The sequence below is a fragment of the Engraulis encrasicolus genome, chromosome 1 (assembly GCF_034702125.1).
Source record: "Engraulis encrasicolus isolate BLACKSEA-1 chromosome 1, IST_EnEncr_1.0, whole genome shotgun sequence".
Taxonomy (NCBI): Eukaryota; Metazoa; Chordata; class Actinopteri; order Clupeiformes; family Engraulidae; genus Engraulis; species Engraulis encrasicolus.
In genome coordinates, this window is record NC_085857.1 from 11,900,243 (window position 1) to 11,913,030 (window position 12,788).

General features: G+C 42.9%; 1 protein-coding gene across 1 annotated transcript; it reads left to right on the plus strand.

Moving 5' to 3' along the window:
- Positions 1-2,118: 2,118 nt before the first annotated feature.
- On the plus strand, positions 2,119-4,925 carry vipb (vasoactive intestinal peptide b). Its single transcript, XM_063197806.1, has 7 exons — positions 2,119-2,189; positions 2,451-2,569; positions 2,775-2,885; positions 3,095-3,199; positions 3,323-3,451; positions 3,875-3,951; positions 4,300-4,925. Exons 2-6 carry the CDS (start codon positions 2,463-2,465, stop codon positions 3,909-3,911), a joined length of 489 nt encoding a protein of 162 aa, XP_063053876.1. The 5' UTR covers positions 2,119-2,189; positions 2,451-2,462; the 3' UTR covers positions 3,912-3,951; positions 4,300-4,925.
- Positions 4,926-12,788: the final 7,863 nt, after the last annotated feature.

Genomic DNA, 12,788 nt, shown 5'->3' on the forward strand with positions numbered 1-12,788 from the left:
TCCCAACTTCATCGGAGTTGGGGTTAGTATACAGTCACCAACATTGTATTTTAACTTGCATTGCTATTGCGTGTTATTTGGTTCATTACGTTTACTGAATATCTGAGCTGAATTAATATAAACACACACCAATTAACGGGAAAGCAGAACTAAAGGAAAAAAAACTGTGCGTACCTGCACAAGCACATACAGTAATTGGTCATTTCACATGTAATCCCATTATACATAATGCATACTACAGCAAAAGCAGAACAAATCATTCAAAATGAGCTATATTATCCCTGATTCCTGTAATGCCTATGTCGCAGCAATGACGTCTCTGGTTAGCAAAACTCTACTTCCTCTTACTCAGAGCAGACGTGCTCCCACACCAGGCTCCTATAGGGAGTCTTGGATGGGTCAGACCATGTATGACTGACCGTGGCTAATATCTATTCCTCGACTAACAATCAGCAGTGACTGAACTGGTTATAATCTAACATGCACCTTGGCAGTGGCAGAACACTTGAACATAGGGCCCCAGGGCAAAACACTGTCAGGGCTCCCCATACAGCCTGCAAAGGTCACAATAACCCCCCTGCACCACCAATATAGGAGGGCCCTGTGCCCCTGAGCAAATACCTTGCTTGCCACCCCCAATAGCTCCACCCCTGCACCCTGGTGTTCAGATATGGCTGCCGGAATAGCATTTGCCAGCCAGCAGAAACCCTAATGTAATCTGCCTCCTTAACACTACACTGTGTGTGTGTGTGTGTGTGTGTGTGTGTGTGTGTGCGTGCGTGCGTGCGTGCGTGCGTGCGTGCGTGCGTGCGTGCGTGCGTGCGTGCCATATAATGATTGTGAAAACAAGGCTTCTAATGAGGAGATGTTACTGGAAGGAGTCTGCATTATCTGGTGTGGAAGGTGGTATGTAAGCCTCAAAATGTTTTTTTTTTTTTACCTTTTTAAAGTATTTTTGGGCTTTACAAACCTTTATTGGTGTTTTTGACAGGGCAGTGAAGCAGAGACAGGAAGTGAGTTAGGTAGAGAGAGACGGGGAAGGGCTGGCAAAGGACCTGAGTCGGAAATCGAACCCGGGTCGGCCAAGTAGTAGACGAGTGCCCTACCATTAAGCCACGGTAGGGCCGCAAAGTAATTCTACACTACTACACAAAATGGAACGTATTTTGGGACATTCCGTTACAAAAATACTTAGGCTACATAAGTTGATTGATTGGTTCATATTATTAATCCCATGTTGTCACAGTTAAGAAAGAGGATATGTATAGTGAACGGAAAACAAAGTAATATACAGGGATGACAACAGTATTGTAAGCATTGCAAAACTGAACAATTATTATACATTTGGAACACCAATATTAATACATTAATACAAAAAAACCCCAAAAACTATCCAAGTAGCCTACCAGTCTTGGTTGTCTTGGCATTCCACCTTTTCAATTTGGAGACACTACACAGTAAATGGGGTGTTAACATTGCAGAGTATAATGATAAAAGTCCAGATAGAGAAGCCAAATTACTCAATCAATGGAGTCAAAAGTCAGTGTCAAATGTTGTAGATAGATGGCCAGTGTCATTTCAACTCTACCGAAGGACAATTACCTGTCCATTCTGCTCACATTCCAGAGTTAATATTTACAAAATGTTTAGTAGAATCAAAATGTTACACTGACCAAAGAGTAAAATTAACACCATTTTTGAATGGGACCACATTTTATTTGAAAGGGAGTTGATTTAAACTCTTTAAGAGTTAAAATAACACCAGTAGGCTATGTTTGCTGTATTGCAATATTCCATCGAACATCTCCTCTTTTTTGACAATCACAATTTGCCATATGTAAAGCCCGTTATCTATTTATTTATGTTTTGGTGAGTCAACACTACCATGGAAATGCTATTAAAATGTGTTCACCATCACGTATTGGCAACCGCGGAATGACGGAGACTTTCCCTTAGGGACGCGTCATGACGCATCGACATTTGATTGAACTTCACCTTTAGGTGCATAAAATGCGACCACAAACGGAGCTTTGGCAGCAGAAGACGCGTCGAAATCCATCCAAAAAGCGACAGGGGCTTGAGTAAAGTTGGGTTTTTTCCACCACGACAGGACAGCATTGCATTCGGGGAGGACTTGGGACTTCAGTACCTTGGAGAAGGCTCGGATCATTCATTGAGATTTACCAGAAGTATGTACATGATCTTTGTATTTCAATGATTCCAGAGTTACCACATATGTTTACAAGCAGTTACAGTCAAATGGTATAGCTATGACACTAAAAAATCTAATTATTAATCAGTCGGTTATCCAGCTACTGCTTATAACAATTAACTTGTGTCATGTCCATTAATATCCAAAAGAGAAGTGGTGTATAGTCTGTCGAATTATATCCTATATTTTGACATCTGTTTGGAATTATATGAGGTTTTTCTTCTCCTTCTGTTTTCAGTTTAGTGCAGTTATGAGGCAAATGAGCATCTGTCAGCCCTTGTTGCTTGTGGTTCTACTGTGCGCACTGTGTTGCCGGACTCTGGGTCTCCCTGCTATGTCCACGTACTCAGACATGAGGTAAATTTACAAGAATTATCAAAGCACGTCCAGGCAACTTTTTGGGTGCAGGTTTCAGTTCACAGACATAATCTCTCGTCCATTAATCGGTTTGTGCTGCCGCTCGTCGTCACCGAAGTATTTTAGCCTGTGGTCAGAGGTGGCGCGTGCGTGTGTGCACCCAGCGCCAGACATCTGAGCTTCTTGTCGTTATGTCTCTGTGTAGATCAGAGGATATTGACGGTGATGGGACTGACAATGACCTTTCAAGCAGTCCGTCGACACAAGACCTAGAGGACTACAAACTCCTTTATGAAATCGCAAACACCGTGGCAAGGTTTGGATATGTTGGATGTTGTTGTTGATGATGATGTTGGTGTGTAAGATTTGTTTCGTGCGCCATTGTCTATTTGGTTACTTATTCTCTCAGTGACTCTCAATGACTCAAACCCAAACATAAATAGAACAGTAATTGTGTTCGTCATATTTGTAAGAGTTGGCTTTTTAAAAATTATTTCAATGTAATTTTAGACATTTATTTTCTAGACCTAGAAGACACGCCGATGGTCTATTCACCAGTGGCTACAGCAAGCTTCTTGGCCAGCTTTCTGCCAAAGAGTACCTAGACTCACTGGTGGGCAAGCGCATAAGGTAAAGTTATTCTAATTGTCTGCCTCATTGGAAACTCTTTTTAGGCTTTTCTAATTGAGGATTGCGGTCTAACTGTGTGTTTTTGTTTATTGTTATTTTCCTTTATTATGTTAAATTCGGAAGTGATGACCTCAACGGCCACTCCATATCAAAGCGTCACTCCGATGCCGTCTTTACCGACAACTACAGCCGCTACCGTAAACAGATGGCAGTGAAGAAATTCCTCAACTCCGTCCTGACAGCAAAGAGAAAGTAGGCATACGTTTCTGCGCTCCCATTATGCACGCACCCTGTAGGAAATGTGGTGCGCACTGCAGCTGTACATTGCGTTCCATGAAGTCATGGTTATAACTTTGTGGATACAATGATACGGACGTTCTTGAGAACTCTGGCTGTATCAAGTGTTCAGTGTCTTGCAGCACGTAGAGTGTGATTATTCAGAAGTGTCTATCTCAACTGATAAGTGCTCGCTGGGCACGGTGTTGGCTGCACATCCTTATCGCGTATATCTGATGTGCGCTAACAGATATGGTAGTGCCTCCTCCGTGCCCCAAATAGTGCTTAATGAGAACAAGTGGCATGTGACCCACTCGGTAATGATAAACCTAGGTCTCCGAAGAATTTTATCAGGACAAGACCGGAAGAAAATATAATGCTGGTCCCTTTCTTTTACAGTTCAGAGGACCCTCTGGCCGAGGAGGTGATGCTTTGATGTCGTACATGTCTGTGCCATCGTCGCATCGAAGTAGCAGGTGTGTGCCACTGCTCCTCATCTTTTTATCATTTACATACCTCCACGCGTGACCTATTCAACTGCCCTTGTATTTTGTATATTCGGATGATGTTCGCAAAAACGCACTGGTATCACTATCAATGTTCAAACTGAAAGTTGTACAAACAGAACTTTATTAGGACATGATATTTCAACCAGTCAGTCTTTCACGGTAGCTTCCAGGCAGTAGATTAATTATCAGATTAGCTAATACCATAGCGCTGGTAATCGGAACGTGCGAAGCTTGTGTGCGCATGGTGTTTAATGCGCATATAGGACACCGGCATCAGGTTTTCTGTTGTTAACCCTCATTTTTCTTCCTCTTTAGATGTCGTGATACCTTCACAGCCGTTTTCTTCGCCAACACGTGCCCTCAGCTGGATGCCAAACCTGGCGCTTACAGACCCCATTGCCAACGCAGTTATCACTACTTCACACGTTATCATATTCATCCAAACCACCGGAAAGTGCAGTGAATAGCCTATTTATATAACTCTTTCTTACGAAGACACACTGTGTATTTAACTGTTACAAATGTTAATATATACCTGTTACACTACCTACCTACTACGTAAAACTATAAGTCCACTACAGACTTTGCAACAGATGTCCATGAAAATGTATCAACACTACTTAAGACTGATTGTGTGAGTAATTGTGTGAACACTGGGAATATTGAGACAAATGTGTAGAAATATATTATTTAAAAATGTGTTAAAAAAATAACAATAAATAAAGCAACGAACTGATGATGATAGAAATGACGCAATTAACTACTTTGACATGTCACAGATTTTTAGGTATGTTTCTCAAGTTCTCACAGTGTTTTGTTTTGTGGATGAATGTATTACAAAAATGTACAGATAATAAAATGAACAACAAATGTCATTTGGTGATCTGGTAAATGTATTCCCTAGTCAGGCATGCACAGCAAGCTACTCTTCATCTCTTTCCTTCTCACTCATATTCTCCTACTTTCACCGTCCCCCTCCCTCTCTTTCTTTCTCTATCAGTCTCCCTCTTTTTCTGTCTCTTCTCTCTCTCTGTACCCCTCCAATCAAGAAATAATAAACAAACCACTCACCCCACACCGAGTCTACCCCTGATGCTCTTCTGATTCATTATCTCTCTCTCTCTCTCTCTCACGCACACAAACACACACACACAACACAGTGGCAGAACGGCGCAGAATCGCAAGTGAAGTCGTGATGCTCACACACAAACTTTAGTTGGAGAGATGGAATGCTACAGGTGAGGTGAAGATGTGGCTCTGAGAGTTAGCACATGTGCAAATGATACAACGGCAGCCAGGCCCGGATTAGCGCAGGGGCTTAGATATGGCTGCAGCCTATGGACCCCCACCTGCCAGGGGCCCCCCTGATGGGCTAAAAGTGGAAAAAGTGCACAATTGACATGCAATATTGAAAAATGCATCTGTCATGTTGAGGTCAATATTTGCCCTCAGGGGGCCCCACAGCAACCTATAGCCTAGGGGCCCCAGGCCATCTTAATCCGGCCCTGACTGCAGCAACTGTATGCCAAGACATCCCCTGGGAGTTTCTGTTGCAATCTCGTGGGTCCACTCTCACGGCACGTCTCTGACATTTACCTGTGTGTTCTCCCAGTAGTAAGACCTCATGTGACGAAAGCAGGCTGTTGTAAGCAATACGGGTGGTGGCCATGAATGCTGATGAATAGTGTTAGGGCCTCCGCACATTGGCTTCGACAGCACTGCGGAGCACTTTGGCTTTCGACACAAAGGACGGTGGTAGCTTAGGTGGTAGAGGAGCCGTTCGGCAACCCAAAGGTTGCAGGTTCGAGCCCCGCTCGGCCTGACTCCATCGTTGCGTCCTTGGGCAAGATACTTAACCTCAAGTTGCTCCTGGTGGCAGGGTGGTACCCTGTGTGGCAGCCACGGCCACAGGTCTGTGAGTGTGAATGGGTGAATGTGAGGCATACAATGCCACACAAACATAGCATGGATAGTCAATGGGCGGCTCTGACAAATAGAAATTGCCTCTAATCACTTGCCGAGATCTGTGAATGTCTGCAGACATCGGCGCCGGTGTGCGGGGTTGTATTGAAAACAATGCAATCGAACTTTGGTGGAGCGCTGCACTTTGTCCGAGCCGATGTGCGGAGGCCCCAATATGTACAGTATTTCTGGACTTGCTGGGTTTGGGATTATAGGCCTACGTGTTGGCATTAACCCCTTAGCACAGATCCTCTGTTATAGCCGTATTGTCACCCAAATGGTAATGATTTATTCGGTCTCATTTGGTTGTTCAAGACTCCCTGCATTGTCTTATTTGCAAAAAATGAATAGGCCCCTCGACAGGCCCATGTGCGGTGAGAGGCTACACTCTGCATGGACCATGGTTCATTGAGGATCCTTCATATTTTCACTGTGTACCTAAAATGTTACAGTGCAATTTAGCTTTTTATTTTTATTTAATCCATAGCGATTTACAACAGAGGACATAACAAATAGTCATTTGTAAACAGTTAGGGCGTAAACTTTCCCGTTTGACTCCCGACCTGCCAGGTTAGTGAGTGGAGCAATTAACCTGTGCTCTCCCCCATCCTTCTCCATGACTGAGGTACCTGAGCATGGTACCGGCCTGCCCCACTGCTCCCTTGGGGCGCTGTTTAGGGCTGACAATTGCACTGGTGAGGCATAAATGCAGTTTTTTGTGTGCAAGGAGCAGCACTGTGTGTTGTGGAGTGCTGTGTCTCAATGACAATTGAAGAGTTTATTTGCAAAACGGTCTACCTCCATTTTTTGACTTTTGCATTTTAATATTGGAAATGACTGGTCAGAGGTCCTATCATCTATGTGTGAATTCTTATCACTCAAATATTTTGAAAACATACTATTTAAACCTATATAAAAGCATTTTGCAATGCAATTCAATGGAATGCCCAATACAAAAATGTCAATTTCCCAACATTCTACAAAATGGAGATACACCGTTTTGCAAATAAACCCTTCAATTGGAGTTGGAGATGGTCTTTCCCTGTCAACAGCATGGGTTGCAGTACAGCATGTGGAGGGAATGCACAATACACAGGCACAATAAGGTAAGTGCAGGCCAGTAGGATAAGTTTGTGAAAGGAAACTTTGGTCTATGAAAGTCTATGAAGACCATGTTTATAGTGCATTATGAGCTCACCGGGTGAAGAAACAACTTTTAATGCACATCATAAACACTGCATTAGACTTGACGCTCCATGCTGCATTATATCAACAGTTATGAATAACTATAAGAGTTGCTTATGGTGTTTTATAAATCCTAGGGTGGTGTGAGTGCTCGTGACTAGTCACTACATGTTGACTGCTAATAGCTTACAATGCATTATGACTCCTAATACTCCTCTATGCACGAGTCCGGATGATCAATCTATAAGGACTCATAAGGACTCCCTGGAAGAAGAGGTTTCTACCTCAATGGGACCTTCCTGGTAAAATAAAGGTCAAATAAAATAAGTGGCTATAATATTCCATGTGGGCTTATAAGTCGTCAGTGTTGGCTTTCTCAGAAACTTTCGAAAAGGAAAAGAAGAGTAAATGTGAGTCACTTTTGATACAAGTGCTATACCATGTTCAGTAATGTGTGAGTCATCTTCCACTTATGCTATTTCGTAATGCTATGCAATGTCCAATAGGGGGCACACTATACAAGTGAACGTAGCTACTGTATGGCTTGCCCATTGCGGGAGAATGGATCAACTTTTTCCAAGCTTTATCAGCTGCACATACGTACTGTACAGTCTTCATACTGTCAAATATTACAATGAAAGACTGATGCCACTCCATCACAGTCCCACAGACATTACCTACATTATTTAGTATTGGTACATATACACAGTTGAAGGAAATGGGGTCTGAAAGTCTAAAACGCTTTAGCCCAAGATAAGATTACAGAAGATAATAAACCAAGAACTATCACAGTCAGTTTAGTATTGAATTTGTAGAGTTTGTTGTGCGTAAATTAACATATCTCATGAAGTAGCAAGATGTTTGTTTGGCAGGGTAACTCAAATGTGTATGTTGCATTGCAGTTAAAGTGTGTGTTGTGTGTGTGTGTGTGTGTGAGAGAGAGAGAGATGCCTTGGCAAATGTATGTAACAGTGAGCTATATATGATTATTTTATGTGTAATATGTGTGTTATGTCTTGTGGGCAATGTCTTTATTTATGTATGTGTGTATGCTACTTGACACGTTAATGTCCCCCTGGAATCAATAAACGATACTCTGCTCTACTCTACTCTGCTCTGCTCTGCTCTGCTCTGCTCTGCTCTGCTCTGCTCTGCTCTGCTCTACTCTACTCTACTCTACTCTACTCTGCTCTACTCTACTCTGCTCTGCTCTGCTCTACTCTACTCTACTCTACTCTACTCTGCTCTACTCTACTCTGCTCTGCTCTGCTCTACTCTACTCTGCTCTGCTCTGCTCTGCTCTACTCTACTCTGCTCTGCTCTGCTCTGCTCTACTCTACTCTGCTCTACTCTACTCTACTCTACTCTACTCTACTCTGCTCTGCTCTGCTCTGCTCTACTCTACTCTACTCTACTCTACTCTACTCTACTCTACTCTACTCTGCTCTACTCTACTCTACTCTACTCTACTCTACTCTACTCTACTCTACTCTACTCTGCTCTACTCTACTCTACTCTATTCTAAAGTGCTTGTTTAGTGCCCTGCCGTGGCCTAATGATAGGGCACTGGGTTGCTGCACTGGCGACCCGGGTCGAGTCCCTCCCCATCTCTCTCTCCCCCATTCGCTTCTTGTCCCTCTCACACTATTACATTACATTACATTCATTGAGAGTAAATAGAATGGAGGCCAAAACTCTATTTCATTGTTGAAGCCAAGTTGGAGCCAAGGTTGGACCCAAAAAGACCAAAAAATGGCCAAATCCCATTCATTCCTATGAGAGACATAAAACCCTGTATCTCCCTTAAATGCCACTCCAGGGGGATCATTTTTCGCTCAACTAGTAGGTCCCCTTGCTCTCCAACTTACCAGGGTGGTGATTTTTTGTGGTGATGTTTTATTTTAGAGAGATATTAAAAGTTAAATTGACCAATGAGCATCAGAACATGGTTTGATTGACCGTTAGAAGTCTTGTTGTTGTCCAATCAGCACCTGCGTTTGGCGTTGCTAAGGTGGAATGTAAGTTGGAATGTTCCCAAATCTGGCTTCAAAGCGTTGAATGGCAAATAGCGTTGATTTGGCGTCCATTCTATTTACTGTCAATGATTACATTACATTACATTACATTGTCACTTAGCAGATGCTTTCATTTTAGCTGATGCTTACATTTTCGCTTAGCTGATGATTTCATTTCATTCAAAGCGACTTACAGTTATTATTTGTCAGGGTATTGGTTACAGTCCCTGGAGCAATGTGGGGTATAAGTGCCTTGCTCAAGGGCACTTCAGCCATGGATGGAGATGTAGGGAGAGGTCAGGGGGGATTCGAACCTGCAACCCTCAGACTGAAAGAACAACTCTCTAACCACTAGGCCACGGCTTATATCCAAAAAGGTTTTAAAGTGCATGCTTGGTAGGAGTGCAGTAGGAGTACACAAAGACCAACATCTTTCAGTCAGGGCAGGACTACATGCAGTATTTGGCACCCTTGAGTCCTCTTGTACATGCAGACTTGGTACCTCAAAGACCTGGGTTTGTCTGTGGCTTAAAGGGACACTGTGTGAAATTTTTAGTTGTTTATTTCCAGAATTCATGCTTCCCATTCATTAATGTTATATTTTTCATGAATACTTACCACCACCATCAAATTCTAAGTATTCAGTATGACTGGAAAAATTGCACTTTTCATACATGAAAAGGGGGATCTTCTCCATGGTCCGCCATTTTGAATTTCCAGAAATAGCTGTTTTTAGCTGCAAAAATGACTGTACTTGGGCCATACTAGAAAATATTAGTTTATTACTTTTTTCAGTTTCAATGAACAGCATAGTTGCAGCACCTTTTTTGACCATTTCCTGCACAGTGTCCCTTTAAGGACATCTACTGTAAGAACATCTTTACAGTACCAAGAACATAGGAGCACATACATTTACACACTCACCCAGATTTACCCTCACACACGTACACGTACACGCACATGCACAAACAACACACACACACAATGTAATGTGTGCCCCTGATGTTGTAATATTTATCTGATAAACAGTGTATGCAGACCATTTGTTTGAGCAATTTGTTTTTATTACAGTAGAACAATATCAATTGGACAAGTCACCACCCCCCTCTCACTCGCATACACTGACACACACGCACACACGCGCGCACACACACACACACACACACACACACACACACACACACACACACACACACACACACACACACACACACACACACACACACACACACACACACACACACACACACACACACACACACACACACACACGGTAAATTGGATTTACTAAACTCAGTTTAGGCCTAAACTAGGTTTAAGTTAAGCTATGTTGGTGCAACCCAAAAGTGGAAAGTGCACTCTCTCTAGGTCCTTTATGGATTCCCTAACTTATCCGATGTACGCTGCTGGCACAAATCTATGAATTTATGATCTGTCCCTCTTTACTGTTTCCAACTTTCAACAGTCAATGTGTCACGGACGGTTATTGATTGATGAAACAGAACTGGGAGTTAAGCCAAGCAACTCACTGGTCCAGATGAAGTCTATTATTGGCATTATCAGAGATGCATTACAGAACATTACACTTCGATTACTGTATGCTGTTATCCAGGGTGAGTTGCGTACGTGTAGGCAGGTAGGGACTACAGTTGCGGTTTCCCACCAAATTGTGCCCTTTAGGATGACAATCTATCGGTAAAACAATAATGCATTGGCTGTTTTTTTTATCTGTACATTTATGGCCATAGAAATCAAGAAAATGTTGTTGGAGTGGCATCCTTTTATAGGACATTTTGGTCTGTCCAATTTTGTGTCTAACCGTATGTAGTTGTACATGTTTTTTTTACAAGCTATATTTTTTTTATAAGTTATTTACACACACAAGTACAGAGAAAGGATATGGAAAGTATGAAAGTCGTTCCAGAAAACTATTGAGTGCTGACGTATGTAAAGCAAGTTAATTTTGTGAGAGGGGTGTGAAGTCAGTTGAATTTAATCATTTGTTTTTTATTTATTTTATTATTGTTAAATGTTTTTGAATGCCTTTGATGTGTTTTTTATACAGTGGAGAGCAATGAAAGCTTGTTTCCTGTTTGTGCTGTGGCAGCGACCATGGTGCGAGGACCTATGGTCAATTTTGTAAAGGTAGAAGACGAGTGGTACAGTGTTTAAAAGCCAATCCAATTACACATTTAACAGGTATGGATGCTTGTTGTGAGCTGTTGTGGCTAGTATTTTTGGAACATCCAATTAAGTTTGGGACATCCAATTAAGCCAGCGACCCCAAAATAAGTCTTCAAGGCATAGAAAAGCAATTTCGTATGAATAATTTCTGATTGTGTCCTACTGTTTCACTAAAAAAGTTGGACAGATACGTGAAAATAAAATATATATTTTTGAAGGAGTCTGTCTGTCTGTCTGTCTCTGTCTCTCCCTCTCCCTCTCCCTCTCCCTCTCTCTCTCTCTCTCTCTCTCTCTCTCTCTCTCTCTCTCTCTCTCTCTCTCTCTCTCTCTCTCACACACACACACACACACACACACACACACACACACACACACACACACACACACACACACACACACACACACACACACACACACACACACGTCATGTACAAACTAGTCATTATGAAGTTGTATTGAGGAAGAACCCTGTGGTCCACAACAGCGTCTTACATAAATGTTTATCTTCCCGTTTCCTCTCCCCCGTCCTGCTGTTTATTGTACTTTCTCACCTGTGGTTGAGGCACACACACTTACAATCAACACACACACACACACACACACACACACACACACACACACACACACACACACACACACACACACACACACACACACACACACACACACACACACACACACTCACACAGACAAGGGGGGAGACAAAGAGGTCTGTTGTCCCGGGCCCAGAGAGAGAGAGAGAGAGGGGACCCGAAATTGGGTCCTCATTACATTGTATGTCTTGGGGGCCCTTTCAGATGACTTTGTCCTGGGCCCCGCAAAAGCTGCCGGCGGCCCTGCACACACACACCCACACGCACGCACGCACACACACACACACACACACACACACACACACACACACACACACACACACACACACAATCAAGACCCAGGTACAAGTAAGAAAGAAGACTTTGTAATGGAAAGGAAATTCAAAGGTATTAATGACATAGGCCTATAAAAATGCGGGCCATGATTTTTGTCCGTGACCCATTTTTTGGGGTCAATTTGCAATTCTCGATATACAATAAAAGCATTCAGCAATACTCATTGTTGAATGCTTTTATTTAGTGTTAAATCTCACAATAACCGGAGGATTTTATGGTAGATTGAGCACACAGAGACACAGACGTAGACACACACACACACACACACACACACACACACACACACACACACACACACACACACACACACACACACACACACACACACACACACACACACACACACACACACAGGGGTGCCGACAGAGGGGGACAAAGGGGATAGTTGTCCCGGGCCCAGGGAGAGATGGGGCCCAGAATTGGTTCCTCATTGCATTGCATCTATTGGGTAGGGGGGGGTGGGGGCTTTCAGATGACTTTGTCCCGGGCCCAACCAAACCTGTCAGCGGCCCTGCACACACACACACAC